Source organism: Anser brachyrhynchus (assembly GCF_964034855.1).
Source record: "Anser brachyrhynchus genome assembly, chromosome: 5".
Taxonomy (NCBI): domain Eukaryota; kingdom Metazoa; phylum Chordata; class Aves; order Anseriformes; family Anatidae; genus Anser; species Anser brachyrhynchus.
Genome location: NC_137699.1, coordinates 1,109,957 through 1,134,269, shown reverse-complemented (window position 1 = coordinate 1,134,269; position 24,313 = coordinate 1,109,957). Strand labels below are relative to the sequence as shown.

The following is a 24,313-nucleotide window of genomic DNA, read 5'->3' as shown; positions in this document are numbered from 1 at the left end:
GCTCAGGCGGGTGTCGGCGGGCGCCGTGTGAGAGGAGCGGGCCCTCCCCGACGGGCGCCGAGCGAGCGAGCGGGAGGGCGGGCGGGAGGCAGGGCAGGAGCGGGAGAGCGGAGCAGGAGCTGCCTCAAATGCTTGAAATAATTCCGCTTCCGTTCAGAGCCGGGAGCAGCCTCCCACGGCACTGGGGCCTCGGACCCGTCTCCTTCATCCCCGAGCGCTGGCCGGGCCGTCATGGCAACTTCCCCCCAGAAGTCCCCTTCTTCCCCTAAGTCCCCCACCCCGAAATCGCCCCCGTCCCGAAAGAAAGATGACTCCTTCTTGGGCAAGCTCGGCGGCACGCTGGCGAGGAGGAAAAAAGCTAAAGAAGGTAAAAATCACGGGCGTGCATGTTTCCTGGGAGTTACCTTAAAATGGGGGGGGGGGGGGGAGGGAGGAGGAGACGGGGGGAGAGGAAAGGGCTCCGGGGAGGGGGAGGAAGGGGCTGACTGGGGGAGGACGCGGGGGGGACTAGGCGGGCGGCGAAGGGAGGAGCGCGCCTCGCCCCCAGGCTGCGCCGCGACCGGGCGGAGGCCCTGGGGCCGAGTCCCGGTGCCAGCGCGTCAGGGAGGGGAGCCGCGGCAGCGCGGGCGGGCGCCGGCCGGCTGATGCCTCCCTTCCTCCCGCTGCGGGCCGGGCGGGCTTGGGGGGCTGCGGGGCTCGGTCCCAACGAGCGCCGGCAGTGCCGAGCTCGTAGCGCGGGACAGGGGCAGGGCAGAGCGGCCGGGGGTGCCCGGGCTGGAGGAGCGGAGCGTTTCCCCGCCGTGGGTGAAGCGCGGCGGCTGGGCGAGGGCCATGGCGGCCTGCAGGGCCTGCGGGCCTGGGGCTTGACCTGATTGTGGACGCTGCACGCCTCGGAGCCCGCCAGGAGTACGTGCTTTATAAGTTGTGCAAAAAACACCCAAAACTTGATGTGTGTACCATCAGTGACTTGCAAGGTGTTGGTTTATGTTGGCGTACAGCATGCTCTAAACATGCTGCTCTGAAAACAGTGTAACGCACGCAGCATGTAATAGTACTCATTCCTTTAAAGGTTAAAATTAGATCTGATAATTATTATGCTGTGCTGAAAATCTTTGCCTCATGGAGCTCTGAAGAACACTGAGCAACTGGTTTGGTTATTTGTGAATTAATACATGTGAATTAATATCCACCCCCTTCTGAATCTGCCTGTTTAAAATCCCATGAGACAGAGAATTGGAATTTAGTGTTACTCATCCATCATTTTCACAGCTGATGTTAATTTAAATAAGATACCAAAGTAGCAGTCGCTTCTAAACAGTATTCAATTTTGCAAGTTCCTTGCTTGCAAGCGAGAAGGGCGTTATGCTCAACAGATCCTTGCTTCAGGCACAGTATTTCAGAGCAGCACCTGTGCTGCAGACAAGGATGATACCTCTTTGGACAGTACAGCCCCTTATTCTGCAACTACCGTGTCTTCTTTCTGAGATGCGTTTTGCATGACTGTTCACGTTATTTGGCCTTTTCTGTTTTTTGTGGATGGACTAAGTTGATAAAATGGTAAATGGTGGCAAACTACATTAGTTGTCCACTTTCTTATGTTATCCTTTTAGTGTTGATGAATATTAGTGGCACTGAAATAGAAGAAAATCTGTGGTGAGGCCATATTGTAGGTATGTTTAGAGATCTTTAATTTAGCCTATTTGTAGTTAATTTTGTATATGTGGTATTAATATTAAACAAGGCTCTTTTCCTCAGTGAAAGATAGCATTAAGTTACATCTTTCCAGGAAGTTGTTAGAGACATCAGTTACTTTTATCCACAGTCTTGTAATCTTACAAAAGAAGATGTATTCTGTGAAATTGTAGTTCTTCTCAGAAGTTCTCTGTCCATATTAAATGTATTGATTAAAACCTGCACTTGCTATTTTATTATCTCATTGTGTTAATATTTGCCCTTTTAAAAGGTTGGAATGACATTGGTGTTGTCCTTGTCCTTTGTGTTTCACAATTTTCTAACATTTATTCGAAGCTAACAGTAGTTTGGAAAATTATTTTTTAACTTTGTGAGGAGTTTATTTGCTGATGGAAGAAAAAGTATTTTATAATTTAATAATATCTGTTTTATTTCCACATATATTTAATTGTCTCATTTCTTCAGTGGAAGCACATATACTAGTGAGATTGATACCATGCTATCTTCCTTTTTTTGTTGTTGTTGTTTGCTTTTAGTAGATTCAGATGGCTTTGAATCCTTCCTGAGAAGCTTGTCCTCTTCAAGCTTCCTAACTTTTCCTCCACTAGAATTAAATACAGATTTGCAAACTGTTCATGAGACCCCTTGTTTCTTGTAGGCTATGACACACATGGGTTCCATTTTAAGTTGTGCTGCCACAGTTTGTAGGGCTTCAGGTGCCTTTGAAGTCAAACCGTGGACTTCATATAGGAGGTCAGATTGCTTGTTGATCTAGACAACATTCTTTGGTTTTCCTGCTTTAATTGAACTTTCTAATGACTGGTTCGCCACAGAGGCAGGTCTTGGTCACAGGCATGTATGTGGTTATTAAGCTGTTAACACACGCAATGTATTAAAAAAATGTTAAAGTTGTAGATGTTTGGAAAAAAAAAATGCAAAAATATTTTATCTGTTGTAGGGAGTATACTAATACATTTTAGCACTATCTGTGCTATATATGTAGTTAATTGTTGTAGATGATATATGATAGGTATATAGTTTTTGCATTTGTGCCATCAACAGGCTTTTTAATTACTGTCAAAACCATATTTTTTATATTTTGCAACAACAGAGATAGTGCCTGAAATGCTTCACCAAATCAAATCCATTAAGATCTGAAGTGACATGGTGAGGAGTAATGTAGACTATAGAGAGCAAAGCCTGCATAGTTTCAAATGTAGCAAAGTAGGTAATAATAGGTAAAAATAGTATTAGTATTAAAAATAATATAGTAGGTAAAAATAATAAAAAGGATTTTCTGTAGTAGTAGTATTTCTTTATATAGCAAGCATTTCTTTATGAACTTCAAAGTTCTTGGCAGTGGTAAGTATTTCACCAATGTCAGAGATGAACATGTTCTAGACAAGTGAAATAAATTCTCTGATAACACAGTACAGGTTGTTGACCAAAACCTGAGATACCACTACTTGAGATACCACAGATGATGTAAGCAGATGTTAGTTGTACATTAAGATGTAAAATAAAGTGCGTTTTAATTAAACATTATAGAATATTTAATAAAATCTAAAATTTGGAGGTTACATTTGCTCATATCATCTTGCCTTGTAAGGTCTTAGCTTGGCTTTCATTTACAGTATCTCATCTCCACTGCTGTAATTCAAGAATGAGAACATTGTAGCTTAGTCTTTCCTGTAAGAGTGTGAGCAGCTGCAACTTTAGAATGTATTTAAATTTTGTTTAAGTAATGAAAATTACAAATGATTAACCGTGTTTGGAATTTTAATGATTTTTGTCTTATGAAAAATTGCTGAGATACTACTGCAATATTTGATGACCTGTTTACAGCTGAACTGTTGTATGCAAAAATGGTTTGTAGTTTATAGTGAGATTCTGTCCCTTTCATTCCTGAAAAACATTCAAAGACTGAGCCACATTGTACATACCTCTGAAGGATCCCAGTCCTTACCTAGCAGGAGGTAAGGTGCGGGATGGAGCTCACTGTGTTAGCCAGAACCAACCACAAATTACAATTTTTTGTAAGCCCCGTATAGTAGTTTGTATTGTGTATTAAGCGTATCTTTGTACAACTGCAAGGAGAGAACAGAATGACCTAATTTTTTAGATGTGGAGGTGTGTGTTATGTTATCTTATGAATTTTACATGACAGGTTCAGTGAGGTCATGTGTGATTGTCCTCCCTGAATTTTCCTGGCTTGGCAATTACAGGCGCAGAAATTTCACTCTTTATAATAGCTTACCTTAGTAGAGAATCTTAAGAATTGGCCCCTGACATGCTAATAAATATGTGATACATTCAGGAATGGAGAGCAAAGTTCAGAATTGCTTAAATTATATAGGAGCAGATGGGAAACAGACAGCTTGGGCCCATGAATTGCGTAGAGAGCAATTACTGCTTATTGTATGGGCTCAGTCAATTTTCCAATTGATATGACATCAATTTCAGTAATTTTACTGCTCTTCTTCCTAGTTTATTTGGCATTGATGGGCAGGAGAAGGAATGAATTTTCTTCTAGCTTCCACTTAGGATATTTCTTCTTTTGTATGTTTTGTTTTGATTTCATTTTGGTATGTGAGGTCACAGTAGTCTGTGTTTTTCTGTGTGCCTAAGGGACAAGTATGTTAATGGTGTAAAAATACTGTAGCCTTTGCTATTTCTTGATAGTATTCTTCAATTTCTTAATCTTTCTTTTAAAGAATAATACAAAATTTGAACAAATTAAACATGCAAATTAAGACTAGGCACAGGGTGTTAAAGCTTTTGAGGTACTCAAAGTAAAAAACTTTGTCTTTCTGGAATTCATGATTAAAATGCCTTGTGACTTGCTAACAAAGAGGTCATGCCTTGATCTAGCTATGGGTGCTTAAATATCAAATAAATCTATTTCCTAGCACACAAGAAGTATTCTGCAGAATTTTAACGGAGATACTTGAATTATTTTCTTTGGACCTGTTTCAGTGACTTCTTTTTGAGTAGTACTGGTACTTTTATATCAGTAAACTTCTTTTGCTCATCTCTTTGTTTCTTGTGTGAGAGATGCTTTGAGAGAGAGTTTAAGTGCTTTGTAGGTGTTTCTTTGCTGCTGCTCTCATTTGATTCTGTATTTAAATTGCAGATTGGAAGAACTGATATGTTGTACTGTCATGCTTGTTAATATCAATATTAATTGATAGAAATAGCACAAATAAAGAAAATGGGCTACTGTGTGCTAATTTCATCCTGCTGCTTCAGAGAGGCATGTAGTATTTTCTTTGAGGAAGAAATGGCATGGGGAAGGCTTTATCATCACTCTTCCAGCAGTACTTTTGAACTTCCCATTTTTACTGCAGCATATCAGTACACCAACCCTAGTCTTTCTTGTGCCATCAGAATAGCTGTTGTTTTTGATGTCTGACATAATGCGCTTTTACTTCCAACCTTAGTGCATAGCAACTGAAATGTGCTTATAATCGTCTTTCCCCTTACACTGTGCTTCATATTTCTGCGTCCTTGGCTGTACTGCCACAGGCATGGTAGCCAGCTGCGTAGCTGATTCTGGACAAACCTGTTAGTACCGCCCTTGAAATAATTATTGCCTTGGAACAAATTTTTTAAAGCAGATGAAATATTTTTATTAAGTGGGAGGAACATAGGGAGCAGAAAGAAAAATGGAGGGAAGACTGACCTGCTTGTTGATTGTCATTCCATTGCTGTGAGTGTTTCGAAGCACGTCCGCAGTACTCAGAAAGAAAAGGAAAGAAAGGAAGAAACTACTCAGGAGGAGAGCACTGGGTGTTTGTTTCCATCTTTTGAAACCAAATTGTCAGGGGCTATCTGGGAGGCCTCTGCTCTGATGGCTGAAGGGCTTGCTCGGTAGAAAGGAAGATCGTGACCTCTGAAACGCCTCTGTCAGCGTAGACAGAAAACCCGTTACTTGTGCTGCCATAGCAGTAGCCCTCCAGATGGGCCTGTATGTGTGACAGCCCTGACACGCTGGAAGCTGTTTGTCACCAGCCACACTGGACTCTGCTGGGTTTGTGCAGGTGCAAGAGCAACTGCAGTAGCCTCTGGTACCTTTTGGGTCTGCCTCTCTCTTGCCTTCCTGCCTCTTAGGCCTCTTCTTTCCACAAGCACTGCTCTCAGCAAGAAACAGAAACTAATCAGCACAGTTAGTTGTTATCTGTAAGACACTGTCAAGCATTTGTTACTGTTCATACGTGGCTAAATTGAGGGCCAGGTCTTATTATTTCAGGCACTGTACTTCCACAATCAGTGGAAAGAGCCCCTATGCACGATAATTTACGACCTAGAGTTCTTTATCTGTATATATTGCATATTTTTCTAGCTTTTTTCCTCTTATAATCTGCATCTCAACAGTTCTGGCATTTCGGTTGTGCAAGGACTCATCGTGATTTCACTGGGAATTTTGTTTTATCTAGTGCTTTTTCTTTGGTTTTGGTTTCAAGAGACTCGGATTTTTTTTTTCTTTTTTTTTTAATAGGCTATGGGAGGTTCAGAGAAAGATGTGGAAATATTACCTCTGAGATTCAGAAACGCATTCGGAAGTGACAGATAATCCCCGAGTTGTTCTAAAAAATGTCATTGCTTTAACCAGATATTCATGTAGGGCCCAATCCAATTATGCTTGATCCATGTGCATCACCTACAGCTTTCAAAGTATGAATTTGTGTCCACCAGATACCTGCATTTTTGCCAGAGAGGTTATTGAGTCCATGTCCAGAGGCATTGCTGTCCTGGCAGAACTGAGCTTATCTGTAGGCGAGTATTCCCTAGCAAGTGCAAACATCAGTGAAGGGATTAGATCACAAAGGTCTGCAAAACACCGGCTATGTAAAATGCACTGACAGCGCTGAGACTGACACAGCACCACCAACCTGGCAGTGTCCTGCTAGAGCTGGGAGGACCTGTGCATGCAGCAGGTGACGTGCGTGTGTGTGCGTGAAGAGGATGCAGAGCCTGGCTGTCCTGCCTGTTGCACCCTCAATCATTAAGTTGTGCCAGCTGCTTTTGAAATAACTAAAGAGACACAGGATTTTTGCTTATGCCATGTGTGACTCTTGAACTCACTGTGTCAGGATGGTTTGCATGCCAGAAATGTATATTTTTGGGGGGGTAGGGAGGGACAGAAATGGTGTTAGGTGGATTCTAAACAAAAGAAAAAAATGTCTGCACTGGCCTACATGCAAATCACATGGGCCATGGTAGACATTTCAGATTCAGAAATCATTAAAACCTAATCATGAAATCCCTGAATATCAGGAAGGTATACCAACGGAAAGGTCTGTTGGTTTGCCTTTTCCTGTTTGTGTTGTTTAGAATCTCTTTCTGGCAACTGCCGGGGACCAGGACCCTGGGCTTTGATCTGCTGTGCTGACCCAGTATGGCCACTAATTGAGTTGTTCTCGGAACACCTGCACGTGGGCATCCAGCTACTGAACTCTCTATTTGCATTTGATTTAGATTATGTGGGTGAGTTAGCTGCTACAGAAATATGCCTTGCATTTCCTTTATTTTCTCAATTTCAGCAGTTTCTTAATTCTCTGCAATTCTGTAGGTTTCATGCAGGATAAAACTAAATCTGCACTTAACAGGTTAGAGGATGGGGGTTGTTGAGAGGAGCAGAGCAGGGACTGGCTGAGGAAAGCAGCTGCTCTCTGCTGGGAGCACCAGGCTGATGCGGGGCTGAGAAGAGGGACAGGGCCGCAGGGCAGGGGGAGGGAGCGGATCTGCCCCTGTGGCTATGCCTCTCCATTCCCCTCTCTTTGGCAGCCCCTTCGCCTTGCACTGCCGTGGTCGCAGCAGCAGTCACTGCTGAGCTCTTCAGGGTGCTGTGAGCAGGTATGGTAAGGGGTGCTCAGTGTGTTGGCAGTGCTTATTGCTGCAGCAGCTGCTTCCCCTCTGTGGGGAAGGGGTGGTGGGCCACGAGCTGCCAGTTGGACCATGCTGGCATAGAGTCTGGCATAGAGGCTGCAGCCTCACTAAATGGTTGAGGCTGGAAGGGGTCTCTGGAGATCGTCTAAAGATTCAGGTATTGGATGGTTCAGGATCTAAACTGAGTGAAGTGGGACTGGTCTGGTTCACCAAGCTGGTGCCTCTGACTGGCCAGGTGTGGCAAAGGCATGGTGACAGCATCCTCTGTCAGTTCTTTTCAGTCTCTGCTGTAGTTGACTAGATGCATGCCAATTATCTAGATGAAAGGTAAAAAAGATTGAAGTAGATGTAGGGGCACGGTTCCTTATAAAGTGAAGCTTTACAAAAGCAGTGTTTGACGTGTAGCTAAAGCACTGTTGCTTTCCCTTGTGCTGGAAGCAGTGTGATGCCATTTTGCATGAGAGAGGATGAGCTGGAAGGCAGGCTATTTTGCAGTACTTTCCAGCTTCACGCACAGTTCTTCTAAATGCAGGATGGGGTGGGGCTGAGGCTTAGAGTGCTCTCTGTGTATTCCTTGTGCCTTCTCCAGCTTGTATAAGCTCCCGTGCTTCTTTGAGTATGTCGCTGCATGAGGGAGTGGAAGACTTCTAACCTGCTGCTCTTCACTATGTAGCTCTATGAAAGGGCTCTTAGAGCCCTTCCCTTTATAAGTATTGTCATACATTTTATGTTTGCTGTGCTAATTCTTCTTAATAGATAATTTTTCTTGGTTTTAATATCCTTAGCCCTCTTGGGATTGGGCGTGTATGTTGTGTTGAGTGAGCCAGTGAGTTAATTCACGTTGGTGACTGGACTGAAATACAAACAAAAGATGTCTTGGACCAACAGCAAAATCAAATCAGCAGCCTTATGTGAATCCTTAGCCTACCATGCAACTATCCCTTGACAACCTGTGCTCAGGCCAGAGAAAACCAAGGACCAGAAAAAAAAAAGAAAAAGAAAAACAGGGATGTGACTGGTCAAGAGTGTGTTGTATTGGCAGAGCTGTATTAGGAAGATTAGCCACCATCTGTTCACCCTAATCCTGCACCTGGCTCTAGGCTGTGCCACTGTTCAACCAAGTGATGATCTTACTCAAAATATTAAATATTTGCAGGGTTAAGTAAGAAGGCTCAATAGTCTCCCAAATGTTCTGCTTTCCTTCTAGTTTTGTAGTAGTCCATGTGAAATAATTTCATGTGGTGCCGTAAAACATTCTTATCATGTATGTGGAATTAATATAAAATTCAGGAGAACATGGTGGTTATAAGCTTGCAATATTGCTTTTCTTTTAGTCTTTTCATTTCTCTTTACAACTTCTTATTACTGTTTGTATTAACCAACATATTATCCACAAATATCTTGCTGATACTGTTTTTCTAGATTATTTTTGCAACAGAAAATTCCTAGAATATTTCTGTGAGCCATTCTTGGTAGTTGTAGCCATGTTTAAGTCCTTTTGGCTCCTCTGATTTCTGCTTAGCTTAGAGCTGGTTCTGTCTTCTCCCCTTTGTGTGGCCTGGCAGAGCGGTGTGTGGCACTGACCTAGGGGTGGGTGAGATTAACCTTCCCTTGTAGTGAAACCTGTGAAGTTCCACTTGGAAAAAGGGAATTGAGAGGGGGTGCAGAAACTGTCAGTGACCAGTGCTTCCCCTCAAAGGCTCTGAACAGAGACTGAATGGAGTGCAGAGTGAGGAGTAGCTGCCCATCTCCTGACCGGTAAAGATTTCCCAGACATGAAAAGAGAATCTGGTGGTGCAAAAGCTTTGAAAGCATCCCAAATCCTAAATGTAGTCTAAATGTTATAGTTTCTTGAATGTTTCTTAAGTACAGGGTGCTTTTACTTGTTAATAGAATGCATACTCAGAATCCGAAAAATTAATCCCCACAGCTCTGGTATTTGTACTGAAGAAGCATGCAGTACTTGTATCTCTTTTGCCTGCCAGGGGGGTAAGAGAACTTTTAAGTGCTCTAATTAGAGCTGGCCTCCTGGCTTCCGTGTCTGCACCAGTGCACAAGCAAACAGTTAATACAGGTGGAGTTAACTATGCTAGGAATGGGATGGAGAAAGGGAGCTGTGAAATACTTTTGTGTGTGTTTTTCTCCTTTGGAGATAGCAGCTAGTGCTTTCCTGTGTGTTCAGGTCTAATAAAAATCTGTGGAGCTCCATGCTACCAGTGACGTTCAATAGATAGACTTCAACACAGACTTCTTTTAGATAGTGTGCAGGTAATGACTGCTGGTTTCTTTTATGCCAAGACTTCACACTCCAGCTTCTCGTTTACCCCAGAGGAGCAATGTAAGGTGCTTCTCGATGCCTGGCCATAGGCTTCCTGACCCTAGCTCCTAACAGTTGCATGTCGTTGTGCCAGCGTGGTGCTGCCAGTTATGTCTGCACTACTTGAGCTCGCGACTGATTGTTTCCCTGGAATTGCGCACAGGCTAAGACTTGAGTACTGAACAATCGGAGGGCTATGGTAGACCACCTCGGGGCTCAGCAAACAAGCAGGCGTCACACTTGGCCAATAGGTGGACAAGAGTACAGGCAACCTACAGACCGCGTGTGCAGCAAATGTGGGTGTTAAGGGCAGAATTACTCAGACAAGAATGTCTAAATTGCTGTGCCCTACTTACCCAACTGTGAGCTGGATTAATGAAAGGGAGAGTTTAGGCAGAGAAGTACTTTGGGTACATTTAGCAGGAGAAGAGAGAGATGTTTTCTTTTGTATCTGTACAGGTGGCCCTTTTGAAGCAAGCCAAAATAAGCTTCCTCACCTGGGTAACAGCCTGAATAGGTTGGCAGGGTGTGAATCCATTTTCAATGTGTGTAAAGAAAAGCGTAACGGTTTGCCAGCGTATAGCCTTTCATTTATTTTTTCTTAACAAGTTTCTTCTTCAACCATTGAGTTAGGCTAAGGCCTAATAATTTTTTTTTCTTGTAACTGTAGGCGGTTCTAAAGCAGCAAACTATTAATAATGAAATATTGGTTTAGAAGAACACTAATATGCAGGGGATTCTAGAGCAAACGAGGCAATGCTGTCAATGGTTCAGATTGTTCTTAATTACAATAATGGCATTACAGGAGCTGCAGTTGCTGTTGGGCACAAAAGAAGATAATGATAATGTCAGAGTGCTCAGCGTAAATGCAGTATAATGTATTGCAGTACTGGATTCAAAAGATGATATGCCTAACTTGTCGTCAGAGTGCCTGAAGAAGAAGAATGGTAAAAGAACAGTTTTTGTTGTAACTATGTAGTTCAGGTTTTTGTGTGGCCTTTGCTTTCAGGCTTAAGAAGAAATGTCAGATCTCAGGCATTTAAATGATGTGTATTAATTTTACAAGATGGTGTGATCACGTCCGTCCTCCCCACTCGGAACAGGAAAATTTATCCTCACTTTAAGAAGGGAAGGAAATATGTATCATCTTAGTACTCTCATACCCTCAACATTTTTGATATTGATCCTATTAGAAGTAGAATATAAGAATGTGAATATGGTAGATTTGGCCTCGAGTCAGAATGCAGTCCCAGTAGCCTCTGGAAATAAGGCCAGATCTATTTGATGCATGGGGTTCCTATTTTGTAGATAAAAAAAAAAAATCAACTGCGAGTTTTGGGGATGTTTCAAAGCTGGATTTGAATTTTCTGGCTAGAGGCCAAATCTGAACTGTAGTACTTGTAAGCATTTAAAGGCTGTATGCTGTGCACTCAAATACTCAAATTCATTACTGTGGAGGATGAGAGTTTATAGTTTTACTGCAAAATAAAACATGCAACAAAACAGTTCAAGGTCTCAGATTCTTGTCACCGCTTTGTTGTAATTCTGAATTATAGGTAAAAACAGATAATAAACTGGAAAATAGTGGTGGTGGTCCTCTTTATACCATGAGTGTTTAAGGTTATTTACTGTCTTGCAGACTTCTTAAAAACTTATTGCAGTGTTGGATTGGAAAAAAAAATAGCATCCAGCTGATTTACATCTTTATTATTTTTTTGATGTTTAACTGACTTGAAGCAGTTACCCCCAAATGAAACAATTTATATAGAATCTGAATGAATATTCTTGGAGAGTTGTCTCATGCACAGGATGCCAGCATGTTTTGTAAATAAGCATTTTCCTAGGCGGACATCAGGGTGCAGGTGCGCTGCAGGGCACAAGGTGGCTCCAGTTCACGAGGAAAGCTGGCGCGAGCGAGTAACTGCTGCGAATGGTTCATAGCAGCCAGCTCCAAGGGGCAGGACCAAGCTCAGCATTTTGCTGTACTGCAGGTCTGCTGTTTTGTATATGATCTGAATCTTAACGGGTCTTTGGAAGAAGACCGTGTTAGCCCTAGGGTAGGACTACTGAATTTAGATTGCATTTTCCTTCTCCTGTTTCATTTTTGAACTAGTTATCCCAGTGGACTTTATCAGACATTTTGAGCTAAGGTGCTTTTGTCCGAGTAAAAGGTAACAACGATGATGTAAAGACCATCGTTCCAGGGCTGAAATACAGAGAAAAGAAAGCTGGTGTGTACAGTTGTGGAACAGAAATGTAAAATAAGCTAGGCAGAGACTAAAGCAGAGATTCAAAGCTTCATGTGAGAGGTTCTTAGCAAGCAGGTCATTAAGATCTGATAGGTGAGGGAGAGAGCAGAATAAGTTGATTAGAAATCCCATATTATGACCAAACTTAATCAAAAATATGTCCCTTGTTGGTCTTGCATTCTGTAACAACAGCATTTTTGTTTTCAGAGTCTCTTAGAAGTGAATTATTTTGCCATTTTTGTTTCCAGCATAATAATAGCTCCTGACAGTCTGTACTTATATAGAATGTTTTTGTCTGAGCCTTTCTAAACACTGGAGAATTTTTGAATGACAACAGGAAGGAGGAAATGCTTGTTTTATCCCTACTTGTCTGCATGGAGAAACTGAGGCAGGAAAAGATTAAATGAGGCGATTTGCTTATGTGATATTCTGCAGGTTAAGAAATGTAAACAGAGCAGTCTTCCCTCCCAATTTCAGTGGTTAGTTTTAGTTTTGTTTGTTTTTATTGTGTTGTTTTTTAAGTCTCAATTGCATGTCTTGATATGGTTTAGATTTTTATACAAAACTGAAATTTTAAGTGTATTTTTTTCTTGTTTAAAACAAGCTCATCTGGTGTTTAATTTTTTTTGTGTGTGTGAACAAGGCAGGAGATTTCTGGGTTATATATATATTAATTTGCTTTAAATATTGCTGCAGCAGGCATTATATTAGATTAATATATTAAAAAAAAGTTGCTTTATAATTAGCTTCTTGCCTCTGTTAAAAAGGAGGAGGATTTGGTTAAGAGGTTTAAGCTGTTCTACTTAATAACAATCTTTCTTGAAGTAATGTCAGGTATTAAAACAAATTCGTGAATCTAACTTTGCTGTATTATTTATTTTAAAAGTTTTAAAGTTTGTAGTTTTCCTCTCTAAAACCTGATGTTAAATACACCAACAGAGGTTATCTAGAATTACTTTTACTACCTAAAGTTAATATTAAAAATAAGATAGTGCAAAACATCATTTTGAATTACTAGTTCCTCTGTGTTTTCAATTTTCCAAATTAATTTTACCAAAAGTTAACTATGGGCATGAATACAATTAGTAACTCCCCGTACTAGATCTAAACCCTTGTTCTTCATTCAGTCAGAACGCCCCGTAAGGTCAAAGAAGGCTTTGACTGAATAAGGAATACAACAACTACCCCTAGTTTTAGTACATATAGGGCCAGATTGTGGGTCACAGCCAGCTTAAAAGTGTACAGCTCCAGTGATTCCAGGTCTTGTGCATAATAGGCAGATCCTTCACACTGTTATGACAGTGCTTTATTAACATGTCAAATAGAGGAGAAAAAAAAAATGACAATTTTATGGCTGCTCAGAATCTTATTAGCATGTCTTCGTGTTTTGTGTTTCTGAGTTGAAATTATGCAAATATGGCTTCAAAAACATTTCCCTGTTTTCATGAGAGAGTAAAGAAAATAGAAGCAATCAAAAATTGGAATTAAATACTCAGATAGTTTGGCCAATTAATAAATCTGCAGTCGCAGAATAGAAGGTCTGTGGGCTGGAGCTGGCTCTTAACTTAATGTTAACTTACATTTAATTAGCCAGACCAGATGGAAGCTGGCTAAGCTTTGCATGAAGGCTTGTGGGAAAAAGACATAATCTTCCATTTTGTCAAAGGAACTAATACCACAGATTAAAGGTTGGTGTGCTTTTCAGAATTTGAAGAGTGGATGCACAGTGGCTGATGGCAAGAAACAGCAAGGGCACTAACAAATTAGCTTAACCCCTAGATGACTAGTATACCAGCTCTGTTTCATTTTGATCCCCAGTTCAAACCAGTGGTCTCCAGTATCATTAACAAAAAGAGTTATCAGAGAGATAATGTCTGTATTTTATTCTTTTGTCAGGAAAGTAGATTGCTGTGTAGGCAGCTAGCATGGATAGAGATGAAGCTCTGGGAAAAGTTATCTTACTCAACCGAGTAAAAATTCATGCTGTTCAGTTGTTAAGCACTTGGGATCAATCTGATAAACCACTTAATTCATTGCTTAACAATAAGTGTTCAAGTAGACAAGTCAAGTAGATAAGAAACTACTCGTGCTTAAAGAGGTGCATATATGGATCAACCCAGACAGCACAGAGCTTAAGGACAGGTACATGCTATATTAAGGCTTGAAAATGTCGTACAAAGAGTGAAGGTGATCCGTCAGATACAATGAACCTTAAGCATAGCTGCAAGAAATGAGATGTTTTCAAAATATGTAAATTAGAGTATACCTCCACCACCTCCCAAAAGGAAGGAAGGGGTTAGATTATGTTAGTTGTTTGAGTATTTAACAAGTCTTTGGGGATGCTTCCCAGTGATTTCAGCAAGATAGTAGAGAGGTCTTTCTGAACTCAACAATAGTAACCTACGTACTAGGAAAATAAGGAAAACTAGCGTTGCTCTGAAATATCCAGTTCCACCTTGCTTGTGCAGAAAGTAAGGAAACCCTCTGCAGTAGGTAGTAATTATTTTAATTTTGGTCTGTCATCTTCTTTTTATGCCTTGTTTACAGTGGAAATACTTGTGCAAAGACTAGCTTGAGATAGAAGGCCAGCAAACAAACACCTGTTTTCTGAAACAGGTTTGTCTGTCTGAATTCAGTAGCTGTCTTCACGTCCAGCACTAGGGAATTAGATGTCTGGTGGACTTTACAAGCTGAGATACAGGCATCTGTAGAGCTGGTAGGTATCTTCTGAACACCCAAATGCATACTGGATCTAGGTGCCTGAAAAGATACTTATGTTCCCACAATCCCCAGCTAGTCTAATGCCAAGGTACTTTTAAACATGTAAAAACAAGCTTTTCAAAACTTTCTGGAGCTTTATTGTATTCTATAAAACTCTTTTGCTACTAGACCATCTTGCCTGGTTTGTTGCATCTGAACATTCCCATAGCAGCCAAAAATCCATTCATATGTGATGGCTGTATCACTTAAGTAAAATTTTGTGCATGAGATCAGGATAGTTCTTATGAAGATATCTTGTCTTGAAGATATCTTATCTTGCAAATATCAGTTAATTATCTGCGCTTGCTGACAGTCCCAGGAGAGAGGGCTAGGGAACTGAATGAACATGGAAACTGCAACCTGTTTATGATTGCCATGTGTAGATCAAGATACGATATGCTGAGGTGAGGAAATCCATGCTGCTGTTTGCTGTAGCATCCTTAGAGCATGGATAAACACAAGACTCCAGCCCGACACGCTGCAAGGTGTACAAATTCAGTAAAACAATTTTAGGGGGCAAAGGTTTTCTACTATATCAGCTGAAATAGAGCACCTACGGATTTGGAATCCTACTGAGTACTTTGAAAGCTGTTTTCACATATATACATTAATGATTTACTCTCCTTTCTCATTTTTAAATAATTATATCCTGGGGATAGAAGAAGAAGAATTTTACTAGTCACCATTTGCTAGACCACATTCATCTATGACTACCAAATGGTGGCATTGGAGATACCACAGTTATTTTCCATTTTGAATTACTGAGATAGTTCAGATACCACTTGGTGACAAAATTCTTGGAGGGAATGGTAAACTTAAAAACAATTGAAGTTGCATACAACAGAAGTAACATTTGCTTATTATGTGGCTCACTTCAGCCATTGTAAACCCAGAGAATGCAAGAGTACACACTGCACTTTTTGAAGAAGTGAAGGTAAGCGAGTATTTTTGGGTTTTCTTGGTCAGATAAAATTCAACACATCTAAACCCAGCTTCTGATCTCTAATAAATGCCCACTGTTTCTTCCGCAGAGTATAGCATAGCCCAGTAGGATTTGTCCCAACAAGTACATTTGAAGAGAACATTTAGGAACAAAGTTATTAATTTGCCCTTGATAATAGTGTGCTGGACACCTTCAGGTAAGAATAACATTCAGTAAGGACATAAGTATCTTCAAATTCTGCCTTTATTAAAACTCTACAAAAAGCATTGTAGAAACCAGAGGAGTTTGAGAACTGCCATTTTCATGGAAGTACTGTGCACTATGAAACTTGCCAAAAACTAATGGATCGTTTGCAGGAAATTGGAAGTTAAAGTGGATGAGTCAGTCTACATCAAGGCTGAACTGTTTCCATTGAACTTAAATAATGAATGCCAAAATCTAGAGACAGCACAATCAGCTACAGAAGCTTTCTTCGTTTGTTTCATCCAGACACTATAGTGGATTCTATGTTTAGCAGAGTCCTTCTTGTCTTTTAGTTTACCAGGCTTTAGAAGTGTAGTGTGCATTGTTGTTACCATCTTTGACACCTTTGCAGAGGAAGCAGCAACATGAGCATTTTTATTTTTTGCTTCATAGCTGTTACTACAGAGTGTGGGCCACTCGTTTTTGTAACTTCAATCTCCACAAAAGGAGAGGATTGCTTCTTATTCGGAAGTGATCTGTGTTAGCTTCATGCTTTCTTCTTAAAGGAGCCATGTCATTTACTTTGTGGTGTGTATAAGGATTTTCATATGCTTAACGAAATATATCAAACATTAGGTAAGAGGAAAGAGAAAACGAAATAATTTTAATAGTTTCTATTTTTAACAAATCATATGCCCAGAGCATATTTGTGCTCCATATTATTGTGCTCTATATTTTGTCACCATGTAACAAATATGCCCAGACCATATTTGTGCAACACCACTCTTACTTAGTAACAGGATTCTAAATGAATCTAACTCTTTGTAGGAATTCAAGGAAAAAAAAAAAAAAGGTGTTCTTGTATATGGCTTAGATTTCCTTAATGTGAGATATTTTACTTGATGTCTGTTCATGTAAATAATGGCTGAGGGCATGGATAGCCTGGTGAATTCTTTGCTTAGTTCTTTATTCCTGCAGTGACTGTACTGCTCTCCAATTTCTATCAGTAGCTGAACCACCTGAGCATTTCAGAGTTGGAGAATCACTGTGGGCCTTGGGACTTTGGGCTTATACAGGCAGTGTAACAGGAGGCAGGTGATGTCTCCGTTCATTCACAATTGTTCATGCCAGCATCCCTGCTGAGCTACTGTGTACTTGAAGTCACAGAAACGCAGAATGGGTGAGGTTGGAAGAGACTGTCCAGGATCAGGTCTCCATGGCTCTTGATGGAGCCTTCACAACTTCTCTGGACAACCTATGCCAGTGCTTGGTCACCCTCACAGTAGACAAGCATTTCGTTATGTTCAGACAGAACACCTTCAGTGTTTGCGCCCGCTGCTTCTTGTCCTGCCAGTGAACACCACTGAGAAGAGTTTGGCTCCAACCTTATTACAGTATGCCTTCAGATGTTTCCCCTGAGCCTTCTCTTTTCTAGGCTAAACAGTCCCAGTTCCCTCAGCCTTTCTTCATATGAGAGGTGCTCCAGGCTATTCTTCATCTTACTGGCCCTTTGCTGAACTCTCTCTTGTACTGGGAGGCCCAGGACGGGACACAGTACTCCTGGTGTAAAAGCGCACGTCTAAGTTCTCCCTTTGTCTCTTCTGCATTTCCACCTTGCAGAGCAGCCATGCAGCTCTTCAGCACTGGCTTGGCCTGGAGCATGGGAATGAGGTTTTACGACAACTTGCGTATACTACCATATAAAATTCATACAAAGTTGGTCAGATATTTCTTGGTGAGATTTAGTATGAGTAAGCTTAACATAATTTAGAACAGCAATTAACCGCTTTTTCAATTAGAGAATAGACCTGGATGTGGAGGAAACAATTTCTGTTTTTTCTTTTTTTTTTCCTTCTTTCTTTTTTCTTCAATTAGGTGCAAACATTATGACAGATATTTTCAAAGCCAACTAGAGAATTTTGCTGCACTTACTCAGACATTCTGCTGCTAAGTATACTATTTGGCTCTGAAAATCCCTACCTGAGATGTGCCCACCTAGAGCATGCTCCTAAATAGTGGCTACAGAGTCAACTGTATTAATTCACATGTATGGACCCAGAATGGTTTCTATTCCCTCTGACCAGAAGGCAGGTATACCGCTTGGGTGTTCCATTAGAGAAGGAAAAGGCTCCAGAGAAATCCTACTGTTCCAGATCTTGAAAGAAAAGCTGAATTACACCAATGAGTATAATTATCTGGCACTTTTCTGATGGCTGTCATCTAAATAGAAATGTTAGATTTTGATTCCTTTTGTTAATTTAATATTTCACTTAACTAGCATTTTTAAAAATAACAATTGTCTCTCTAGTTAACACAAAAATGGGTTAACAAAGGCCAAAGTAGCTCAGCACTTACTGTTCAGAGAGGTACAGCTGGAGAGGAGTATGAACAGAGGGGAAACACGTGACGGCTCTTCAGAATGCTTTGCCAGCCTCCAACAATTTGTCATTGGCAACTCTTTGTATGTACATTTACTAAAACTCTCTCCAAATACTTTTCTTGGGTGAATTTTCCCAACTGGCATTTAACTGCATGAAGTTTTTGACACCTTCAATGGGCTGCGTAAGGAGTTTCTCAGTTTTACCATGAGCTTTTTGAAGATCCATCTGTTGATGTTGGTTGTAATCTTTTTGAATATTGTTTTTCAAGTGCTTATTCCCTGTTCACCTCCTCTACTGAAGGATCCTGAGGGTCCTGAGGATGTGTGATTTCATGTGCACAGCAGGACATTAGAAAGCAGGACGACTTTCATCCTGTTATAGTTACATTAATCTTACACTCAGAGTGAAAGATGGAGTCTCCCTGTCTGATTGTAAATCCTGAGATGTCCCCTGCCTTGCTCCAACTCAGGTGTTTGTGTGACTGGAATGATTGGGATCAGGGAACTGACATAAGTTAAAAGTAACCTTTTTTCTTGATTGGTTGGCGAGTTTTAATCTGAAACTCTTTCCTGATGTAATTTGCCATAAGGACCTGTGAATGCTTGTGCAAGAAATGATGAGCACGTGGGAGTGAGAATGAGCAACAAGTCTGGGAACAAGGTACGATACCTCTTTCAAAACAGTGGTTATTTAATGGCACAAGTTTCTGCATTAGATTTGGATTCTTGATTGTGGTGTGCCTCAGTTTCCAGATAGGTGAAAAGGAGTGATGCTGAGAATTCCATTTGAAAGTCCATGTGAGCTTTCTAGATGAAAAATTTTAAGGCTTGAGTGTGAATGTGGTGGGAGGATTAGCGGACAGGTGTGTCTTAAAGAAATGGTTTCAAATCCAGTAATCTACTTCTAGATTTAGTTGAAAGTTGTAATCCCAGCAATTGGTGCCAGTATCTACTAGATTTAAACTTAATGCATTGAAGTTTGTAATTTAAGGCTTTGCAGAACGGTGTTAGCACATATACACTTACCACGCAGCACGTGTTAGTAGTATTCCTGTGGAATGCTCCTAATTAAAGTCCAGTAGTTACTTACAGTGCATTTCATGCTTACTATCATGAGCTGCATTTCATGCTTACTATCATGAGTTCTCAGTCAAGTTAGCAGAAAAAGAAATTTAAAATGTTTTTTTTTTTTCTCAGAGATAGTGTATAATTGGTAGATGCTTTTGTAACTCATGTTATCACTGACATATGGAGGTTTTGACAAGAGATTCTGTGTTGATCAAATGAGTTCTGTTTTCTTTTTTTGGAAATCCTAGTATTAGCTTTAGTAGCGAGAAAGGGTTTTAGAGTTGGTACAAAAGAAAACAGGCAGTTTTGCAGCAAAATAGCCATTACGACATGTCTTATATCCATGTTGCGCTCTAACATATCATGCTTAAAAGCAAGGTTTATTTTGGAAAAGTTATGCCCAGAAAACCTCTCGATCAATAAAGAGATTTTTTCACTTTTTTTTTTTTTTTTTAGGGAACCAGAGTAACTGTTTTGCTGTATGAAACTGCTTCTCTCTGAGACTTTACTTTTGTTTTTTTGGTTGGTGTATAGTTGGTGCTTACTAGAGGGTTAATTGTTTCAGTATGAGCAGCTGAAGTTTTAAATATGAATTCTAGCTTTTTGACCCTATTAATCATAAAACTGCCTGACCTATCTTGCTTACTGTAACAAAGATTTTTTTAAATGATGAGTCATGATCATATTTTAAATACATTTTCTTTAAAAATAAAAAAAAAAAAGCTCTGACTGCATTTTAAAAACATTTTTTAAGCTAAGAATTTAGCATATGTATGTCAGTACATATTGCAGGGGGCTTATGATAAAATAGCTTAAATGAAAATTAGATCCAAATTAGAGTACTCTGACTTTGAAAAAAGGTTGTGGGCACATGTTTCTGGGAGTGGCTGGAAGAACTTTGACTGTAGGGGAAGGTTCAGTCATGCGGGCGCTTTACCTAGAAACCAGATAGGGTGATGTTTCTGGTTAAAGCAAGAAGCAGAATTTAAAGCAGGGAACCAATGAATATGAAAATTAATTTTTGTGTTGTTTACCCTAAAAGGAATACAACTATGCTCTATTTCATTTTCTTTGCTTTGCCTTCTAAAGATATTTTTAGAAATCAAATAAAAAGCGTTAAAGTATTTCAAGAAAACAGTTATGTTTTAATTTTTGTTTTAATAAAGCCACTAAAACTTCTTTGGAAGGGGAAAAAAACTCTTGAGGACCAAAGCCCTGCCCTCTGTTAGAGCCCAGCAATGGGGGGCTGCAGAGTAACCCACCCCATGCACGGTAATTGCAGAGCTAGAGCTGAGAGAAAACTGAACAAAGACTGATGACAAAATTTAATTCCAGCTGTTGTTCAGTTTGAAAAAGTGCATTTTGAAGTGTGTAGACTTTTAAATGTGTACGGATATTTAACTCCTATGTGTCTGTGGAGCTGTTCTGCTCCAAGGTACCGGGCACGTGGCTTCTCGGTGTTTCAGGATGCTTCCCGGAGCTGAAGTGAGTCCTGGCAGTGTCCTCCTGGGCTGAGGGAAACTGAGGCACACAGCCATGACCCAGCTTCCTGGTACCCTGTGTACAGTCAGCTCCAGCACTTCCTTGCCCCGGCTTTCTCTGTGCTTTAGTCTTTGTGGGGGACTAAGTTTTCTCTCTGCCAGCTTGCCTTCTTCCAGGATATTTTGTTCCTGCATTGCTTTAACATTTTTTTTTTCCCCAGGACCAGCCACTTGCTAATTTATCTACCAGATAAGAAATTGTGCACAATTAAAAGCCTTCTTTGGTTGCATTCGCCCTTACCCTTCCCACATTTTTTTTTTCTTTCTTTTAATTTCTGGTGACCCTTCTTTGACTTTTGTTACCTTTTAAGAAGTGGCAGGATCAGGCCATTAAGTTGAAGTGAATTATGAAATACTTAACCCTCTTGTCTCCCATCTGAAATGCAACCCCACACATACCAGCTAGACACAGAATTTTCTTGCAAAACACTTAAGAGAGCTTTTTTTTTGTAGAAAAATGTGACGTCTGAATGTTTGTCTCTAGCCTGGATTGCAGCATGTGTAGGATACAAGAAGGATAAAAAAGAGAAAAATTTTCCCTGCGCTCCGGATCCCATGTGTCTGCAGGAGCTCTACTTTTATTGTTTTAAAAATGATTTTTAGATAAAAAAAAAAAAAAAGAAAAAAGAAAAATACACTGCAGGGTTCCACACTTTATTCAAGGAGTTAAAAGTCTGGAGCTGTGCTTGATGAGCCAGATGGTCTTTAACAGTAACATTGTTCATATTGTTTAGATTATCCTGTTGCAAGTACAGTGCCTCGTTTACCTTTTATGGAAGAAAGTGTGGAAAATTGACCACAGATGTAAGTAACCAAGAATGATGGCTGAGGCAATTCTTACCAGGCCTCCCTCTCTAACGCCTGATCCTGCAGATAAAAATAAATAGAGAAATGTGAGGCAGCATGAGAAATATCTAGTGTTACCTATTTAAGTGTTTAATTTGAGCTCTGTGAGCTACTAAAATCTTTATTTTCTTAGCCTGAGATTTCTTCCTATTGAACTAGTTTCAGTTTTTCATTGTAGGCAGCCTGAATGTAGATTTTTATCCAGGTACTAAATAGCACATCATTATATATTTTTTCCATTCTGTTTAAAAAATAGGAGGTGGGTGGGAAGAAGCCAACTACACTGACCTCAAACACAGTTTACTGTCCAAAAATCTTCCTGAGAAGATTGGTACCCATTTTGTGCTGTAATGAGAGAGCACAAACTCCCCATTAATATTGATTTGATTGGTATCAGAAGCAAAGGCTGTGCCAAATTAATTAGAGGTAGTTCATTGTTACTCCTAATAATGGACTGCTGAGTCTGTGAGGCATCTTGCAAGACAGTTCCAGATTGAAATAAACTTTCTTAGACAGGTATCTCTTTTGTGCAGTATCTGGAATTGGAAGGTTCAGCGCTTAAACAGAACAAAGAGAAAATGCTACAGACAAAAAGCAATAAAGCCCTGTTTTGTAAAGTCCTTTTGTCTCCTATCAGTTGTCTTTCTCTCTCTCATTTCCTTCCTCTTATTAGGAGCTGCTGTCAAACAGCATTTACTTAGAGCAAGTGGCTCCCTTCGGAGACCCTAAGCTGATATCTCTGCATTTGCATGCAGGTGCTACTGTGGTAGCGCACGACATCTCACCTGCCCTTTTCCCCCTGCCCTGGCAAAGCAAAGAGAGTAGTAATTATAAACCAACAGGTTTACTGTGTGAGGGCCCGGAAACTGGAAATCTCCTGTTTGTTCATGAAAATGGGTTAACTGGGGGTACTCTTCAACAAAATGGTAGATTGCTCTTACTGTTAAAGGTAACTTTATTCTTCTTCACTTTATTACGAGAAGCCTTCATTGAAGCCTTGATCAATCTAAGTGTATTTCTCTTGCCAGTGCAGTGCTTTTGAACCTAATTCTGACAGCACTGGTTTCTAGAAGCATAGACTAAGCAAGTTGTCTTTTGAATACTTTTTTTTAATACTTCTAAAAAAAATGGTCAGGAAAAGATATTTTAGAGGAATCACAGGAGGCTTGAGATTACGCTGAGGACCACACAACCTGTGTCATTGCTAATGTAAAGTCAGCGGTCACCTCGTCTTCCTTTTGAGGAGTAAATAGGCTTCTAAGGCAGAAAGTTTGTTCAGTTTAAGGTGCCACTAAGTGGGGCATGAGAGACTTAATAGCCCTTTTAATATTTTTTAATACCTACATTCAAAATCCGATAAATTGAATTGGCAGCACAGGGCACTGTTTTTTGCTGTTTAATTTCTGGTTCTGCTCCCTGTGGGACCTTCTGGAAAAGGAGATTTGTTGGACGTACCAGTTCTGGCTCTGTGCCTTTGGTTGTATGGTGGAGAAGGGGGAGCCACAAAAGCACAGGTGGGGAGGAAGTGGCAGCAGCAGCACTGGGGTGGGAGAGTGGAAAGGTGACAACAAACAAGGGGTGGGGGCAACGGACAGATGGACAAGGTGACAGGCGTGTTCAGGAGGCATCCAGCTTGCATCACGGTAAAGGGGGTGAGATGAAAGTGGTGCCATGGCATGTTGGTGAAGCTTATTCAGGCAGGGGCGGGGGCTGACTGGTGCTGAAATGGATTAAGTTTGTGTTTGGGAGCCAGCAGCCCTGGAGTGCTGATCCTGGTTCTGTTCTGAGGGTGCAGGCAAATTCTCGTTTCTGTCTGTTTTGTTATCCATAAAACAGTGATAATGACCATTATCTACATGAGAGTGATATCATGAGGCTTGTAATGCCACTGTAGTTCTTTAACAGCAGAGATTTGTTGACCCTTGTTTGTGCCTGGAGTCAACAGATGCTTACCTCTTACCTTCTTCCTGTTAATGCTACAGAGCAAGCACAGCTATGGAAAAAGGCTTTAGACACCGTCCTGGCTACTATAACATACTTGTTAATTGCAGTTGGTCTGCACAAGTAATGAAGGGCAGCGTTTGCCTGACATGCTCTGTAGTACTAATGAAAATGGACATATTTGAAGAAAAACAGAAGCTTTCAGGTCCCTGGTTATATCCGGAGAGCTAACAGAAAAAAACTAAGATTAATTTGTTCACAGATGTAATATTTTGTAGTAGAGCTCTAAAACTGAGTCCAGATCTGTCAGAGGGATTAGATTTTGTGCTTGAGCTGATCATTGATTCAGCAGGGGATTCTCACCTGCATTTTAACTCATTCAGACTAGAAAAAAATACTCAGATGGTTAAAGTCTGTACATTTCAGAAAGGAATTTTAAAGCAAGGCTAAGGATGAATACAGATTTCCATCTAAATTAAGCTGCCAACAAGTGGTTTGCAAGAG

General features: G+C 40.6%; 1 protein-coding gene across 1 annotated transcript in view; it reads left to right on the top strand.

The window, feature by feature from the left end:
• PARVA (parvin alpha) overlaps positions 1-24,313 on the top strand; it is a 67,020-nt gene continuing 42,707 nt past the window's right edge. The window contains exon 1 of the mRNA XM_080593520.1: positions 1-367. Coding sequence (XP_080449646.1) covers positions 232-367 — 136 coding nt within the window. The 5' untranslated portion in view covers positions 1-231. The remainder of the gene's footprint in view (positions 368-24,313) is intronic.